Source organism: Octodon degus, unplaced genomic scaffold (assembly GCF_000260255.1).
Source record: "Octodon degus isolate 3935 unplaced genomic scaffold, OctDeg1.0 scaffold00155, whole genome shotgun sequence".
Taxonomy (NCBI): domain Eukaryota; kingdom Metazoa; phylum Chordata; class Mammalia; order Rodentia; family Octodontidae; genus Octodon; species Octodon degus.
This window is the reverse complement of record NW_004524731.1, coordinates 4,199,385-4,205,408: the sequence shown is the minus strand read 5'-3', so window position 1 is coordinate 4,205,408 and position 6,024 is coordinate 4,199,385. Positions and strand designations below refer to the sequence as shown.

At 51.7% G+C, this 6,024-nt stretch overlaps 1 protein-coding gene across 1 annotated transcript in view; it reads right to left on the bottom strand.

The window, feature by feature from the left end:
- Csmd1 (CUB and Sushi multiple domains 1) overlaps positions 1–6,024 on the bottom strand; it is a 1,642,653-nt gene that overhangs the window by 202,201 nt on the left and 1,434,428 nt on the right. The window contains exon 29 of the mRNA XM_012517218.2: positions 3,592–3,779. Coding sequence (XP_012372672.2) covers positions 3,592–3,779 — 188 coding nt within the window. The remainder of the gene's footprint in view (positions 1–3,591; positions 3,780–6,024) is intronic.

Sequence of the window (6,024 nt, the reverse complement as noted above, 5' to 3'; positions counted from 1 at the left end):
CAGAGCACAAGCCCAGCAGGCTGTTCTGATCCTGGCTTCACTCTCGAGCTACTCGCAGAGTGCTGAAGGCAGGCACTCAGTAGGAGGCTCACGCTCAGTGACGGCGTCACCATGGGCTTGGGACGGATCCTTGCTCATGCACCTCACAGGCTCCGTGGTAACTGGTGAGAGACCGGGGCCACCTGTGCAGGGCTACGCTGGGTGAGAGCGGGGCCCCACATGCCTCTCCTTCCTAGGCAAGCTGAGAGGCTCCCAGCTCTGGACTTCCAGAGGTGGAGCCAACACACACACAGAGAGAGAGAGAGAGACACACACAGAGAGAGAGAGAGAGAGAGAGAGAGAGAGAGAGAGAGAGAGAGAGAGAGAGATCCAGGCAGGCAGCTCAGGGGCTGGTAAAGGACACATTCAGGTTCAGCAGCACTTAAAAATGACCTGCACCTAAACACACATACAAAACGATCTTTCTTTCCCCTTAAAGTCTTGTTCCATGGTTGGGGCTACTTATCTTCTGGAAGGCTTAATATTAAGCTATTGTAACAGGCCATCTAAAATAGCACTAAATGCACACTATCGAGAGATGAAAGTGCTTTTAGCATTGCATTTGACAGCAGTGACAGCGACACCAAGTGAGGCTCGTGGACAACTTCGGAGAGGATAGAAGCAAATGTGTTGGCTCTCTTTTGGTTTGGTATCTCCTGGCAAAAATTCTGAATCCCCTTATTCTTTACAGAAACCTGCAATATGTACATGCAGCAATCTCTGGGAAACGCAGGCAGCAGATGGGCTGCTACCCGGAGAGCTGGGACCAGCCTGCTGTGCCTGTTCTCCCTCCTCCGATGGATCACTTCCTGTCGTCCGCTGCTTAAGTCCTGACCCCTTAGCTGGCCTCAGGAGCACTGCAGAGACCGTACCCGGCATGCAGGAGGGACGGGCAGTGCCTCAGCTCTAGGGGCCTGCAGCACAGCACTGCCCACGAATGGCAAGGGCACGTAGAAAAGGAAGAAAATGACACAAGCCACCATACCTTGCAGGAGGAGCCAGAGGCCGGTGACTCATTCAGTATGCTCAGTTTTATTTCTAATAACCTGTGCATTAACCTTAGCCAAACAGAGCTCTCACCGGCCCACATTCGGCTACTTCTTTTGAAGCCTTGTATATGAACGTGACACACATGCGCTGAGTCTGTTACGATCTCTCACTGTACCTAGTGAGGTACATACTTTGGTCCACGGTGCAGACCTAACTGGAGACCTTCCTGCTGCCTTTGCTTTGCCCTTGTTGGCCTCAGCAGGCCTGCAGTGCGCAGGGTACCGGTCTGAGACCTTGACTGAAGTCTATACGGGCATCTCCAGCGGCAGCCGACCTTTGCGTGTTTCTCTGCAGCAGCCTTAATGCCCACACACGACACAGAGCATTAGTTTAGGCAAATAAGGAACAAGCCTGTGACGCTGCGTGTGCTCTCAGGGCAGGCCCACTGTGCTGCGCATGCGCCACTCAGCACCGTGTGAGGACCGGTGACCCCTGCGCCCGTGCGGTTTGTGCTTTCCGCTGCAGCTGACCATGAGTACCCTTGGCGCCTGCCTTTCTATCTGCGTGGATCTGTGGCCATCTCGTCCCTTTGCTTGCTTTGTCACAGCGCTGTCTTCCTGGGCTCTGCCACTTGGCTTTCGGCTCACGCTGCTGACTCAGAGCCCTGGTGGGAAGGTCTCCTCCCAGGGACTCGCATCCCGTGCTTGGGCTCTGTTCACTGGGTGGTCAGTTCTGGATGTTCGACGACAAAGCACTGATCCTTTCTGCTTACAACCGTGTTCCCCAATTAGGTGACTCGGAACCTGGCACGACTGCCTGCTCTCCTTGCTGTCCCCACTGCTGGGCCCCCGTCTGCTCCCACACTGGAGGCTGAAGAGATGGACCTGGCCAGGCTGCCTGGGTGCTCTGCAGCGTGGCTGCCCCAGTTCCGTCTGCTCCCGCCTGCCTGGCTCCTGGCTCTGGGCCAGCAGCTCCCTACGCAGCAGGGGCGTCCTCTCCCTGCTGGCGAGGCACAGGAGCTGCTTTTCCCAGACTCCTCTCTCCCACTGGGCGGAGGGCCAATGCTCGTACACCCTGCCCTGCCTTCCCGGAGTGACCCACCTGAGCACACCAGGGGAGGACCAGGTGCTCAGCGCAGAGACCAACACCCACCCGCCGAGGTGGGCCCTCCTGCTGTTTGTCAGCTGGACTTTGCTTTCCCTGTGTTTGGCTTTAGTGGAATCGGCCTCGGCCCGGTGCAGGGACGCTATCTGCTGGCATGGCGCGAGCTTCACGCAGCTGCCCTACTCACGAGCATGCGCCTTCTGTCCAGAGGGCCCTGCGATGGGCTCGGGCACGTCGTTATTGCAGATTTTAGTAAAGACCTCAAAAGGTACAGGTTCCAAGGCTTCAGTAGAAACGCACTATCTACTGAACACCCTACAGAGACCTATCAGAGAAGTGACAGAGATGAAATGTATCGTCTGTTTTCCTTTACAGTTGTTTTTACAAATTGAACTCAGAAGTTTAAATAAATACATTTCTATCCAATATTTTAACAAAACATTCATTACTGTGTTGTTATTTTGTTAAATCTTTTTCCCTAATTCTTTTTTTTTTTCTTTTTTGGTGGAACCGGGGATTGAACTCAGACCCTTGCGCTTGCCGGGGAAGCGCTCATCGTACTGAGCCATCTCCCCAGCCCCTCCCTAATTCTTTTTGTTGTTGTTCATTTTATTTGGTACAGGGTCTCGCTACATAGTTTGGCTCACGGTGATCTTCCTGTCTCAGCCTTCCCGGGGATTACAGGCATGCACCACCACGCCTGATTTCCGTGGCCAACACAGTGCCCAGAACGGGCCAACACGGGATCAAACCCAGGCCCACGCACTTGCCAGGTGGCACTTAGAGGACCGAGCCAACTCCCTAACACCTTTAATTCTTTATATTATGGTTATTGTTCTCAGGAGAAATAAATTTGAAAACATTTTTGTTTCATGAACTCAAAAGAAAAAACCACTTAGATGAGAGTAGGTTTTGTTGTGGGCTGCGTGTTTCACCTGGAAGTTAATGGTAGGCAGTGGTGGGCCCTAAACCAAGTGCGAGCCCCCAAGGAATCTCGCGCAAGCCAGGGCCCCCACAGAAGTACCCCGCAGGGGAGACAGGGCAGAGGGACTCCACAGAGCAGCCGTCCAGTCTGACTAGGCCACACAGGGGTGCTAAAACTCAGTCCTCTGGCAGAAACAAGCAAGAGGATGCTTAAATGCATTTTTAAATGATTCTTAAATGCCACCCACTTATTGATAATGCAAACCATGATTTATTTGTAAATGGTGGCTATGGGGTTGGCAAAAAAAAAAAAAAAAACAAACCCTCCAAACGTCCATCTTCCCTTCTTTTAGCTAAGGTAGGACTGAACCTTTCATGCCTCTTCTCCCTGGGGTGGGGCAGCACTCTCGCCCAGACGGCAACAGCGTGGTGCATGCTAGCGCAGCTGTTAGCAGGGACGCCGCGTCCCATGTAGCCGTGCACAGCCAGCCAGCCAGCCACAGCACCTCCGCAGCAGCCCCCTCCTCACAGTACCTTTAAACTCAATGGCGAACCCTGACAAGCCCACAGAGGCGTCGCTCCGAAATGCCAGGAACAGGCTGCTCCCGCTGCTCTCGATTCTGTCTGGGGCTTGGGAGCCCTGGAAACTCCCGATGAGAGGGCTGTTGGAGTCTTCTCCCTCGTAGATGTGCAGGAAGTCGTAGCTGGGCTCCATGTTGAAGCTGAAGACAGGAAATCGGGGGTTAGTGCCTGACAGCAGTGTCACCGAATCGCCCAGAGGACGGAGTTTTTGAAAACACAAGATGAGTTTATTTACTTTTGTATAACACTTTCAGTCATAAAGGCAATCCAAGAGTTAAATCACAATACTGCGTATCGGTTGTAATAAACGTTTAGAGCACCCAGACCACAGCACTCCACCTAATGCAGCTTGGAAGGTAGCTGAAAGACAGTGGGCCCTTGTGTACAGGTACAGCTCTTCTCTGCACGTGGGTTTGATAACGAGGTACAATTTGGAAGAATGGGGCTCCAAAGGGACATATTTCCACTGATATATTATTTTGATGTAATATTCTAGTTTAAATAAATGTACCCTTGGTATCACTGTGTTTTCTTAAAGTTTGTGCATAAGCATTTTGTGTGCTTATTCTTGTTGTCAAAAGATTTTTCATTGCTTCCTTGGATGATTCCATCAGGAGACACCCACAGCCCCATGGCAGGAGGCGCCTCTGCTCGAGTCCCTGCTGAGCACTCCCAGGCATCCCCTCTCGCCCTGCCCAGGTCCCTGCTCTCTCTCCTCGGCAGCCTCCCCTTCATCTCCTGGAACAACCTTGCTCCCGCCCAGGATTCTGGCTTCCCCAGGCCCTGCCGCCTAGATCCAGCTGTTAAATTCCCCTATACACAGAAAAGACCTGGATCAGAGGAACATCCGGGATCCCGAACTCTGTAGCTCCTGGCCAAAGGAGTCTCCCCAGTGGGAGAGAACAAACATCTTCCACTGCAGACTTTTCCAGAGAAGTGTGGGAAACACGGTGGGAAAAATTATGGCACAAAACGTCTTTCATGTCACCAGCTAAGCTGCACTTTAGGGACACCCATGATTGTGGGGGGCGATAGAATGCTCCTCTTACTTTCCCTTATTTGGGCAAGAAGTGCTGCAGCACCAATCCCTGCTTGCCTCAGCCTCTTCCTGTGGTCCTGGACCTCCACTACCAATCCACAACTAGTCCCACCCAACTACTTCCGCTACACGGCTATTTAGACCCTTCTCACTTCTTCAATAAACTAGACTTGATCAGAATCCTGTCTTGTCTCCGTCTCTTGTGTCTCTTGCCCTGTCCTGTTCATCCCCGTTCCTCCTCCAGGTCATTACCCCACATGTTGACTCACGGGATGAGTCACATGATTAGACCACTAATGAGGGGAGGTGGGACATTCCTATTCTTGCATTTCTGTGGCCAGCAGCAGGCCTTTGATTGTGACTTCTCTTAGTTTGCCAGAGCTAGAGCCGCCTGCTGGTTACAAGGTGCGTTAACAAAAGCCACCACACTATCCAGCGCACAGCCGAGGGATGCTCCGTGGTTCTGCGAACTACGCAGTTAGGAGTCCTGAAGCATTCAGTATCCGGGAAGCTAGTAGCAGTGTTCATAAACTTGGGGTGCCTGCTGATCTGTCTCTGTAAATAGAACCCCGAGTCTTACCACTGCACTGCCATACAACTCATCAAAGAGTGAGGAGATGGTCACACTGGGCCTTGGATTCTGACCCAAAGTCCTGGAGAGGAAACTTGGGACCCTGGAAGACCAACCAGGATGCTGAGGCCCTGTTGCTGGTAGCTGAAAGGTTCATGGATGAGCTACTGGGACATGTAGTCCCTGGGACATTAGCATTGGGAAAGACCTTGAGATTCAATAAAAGTGTAATTGTCACCTACTATATACTACTATGGCAATGTATTATAGAACATATTTTATAAAATAATCCTAGTATCGATCTTCTATAATCTAGTTTAGCAGGAACACCTTAGCATATTTCAAAAACATGTCTAATCATTCACACCTTACAGCAAGCAGAGTTTGGAAGTGTTTCATTTTCAAAGCACCAGCGAGCCCTAAGTCCAGAGGACAGTGACAGTACTAGCCTCGGGAATGCCAGAGGACAGGGCTCAGGAAGGCACCCCTTCACGTGCGCTTAGTAAATAGAAAGTGAGAATACCCCCCCCCCGGCAAATGCATGCCATACTTGTACTACTTTTTGAATACTCTATAAATGAAGCTTTCTGTGTGCCAGATCTGAAGCACACAGAGTTAATTCCTGTGCATTTGGCATGATGAAGTCCCCCAAACACAGAATGCATTGCAGTAGGACCGCCTGCACCTGGGGGGGCTCTAGAGACACAAGGCTGGGGCTGCAGCACAGTAGAGCCCAGCACCTGTCAGTGATAAAGGAAGTGACTTCTAGGGGTGG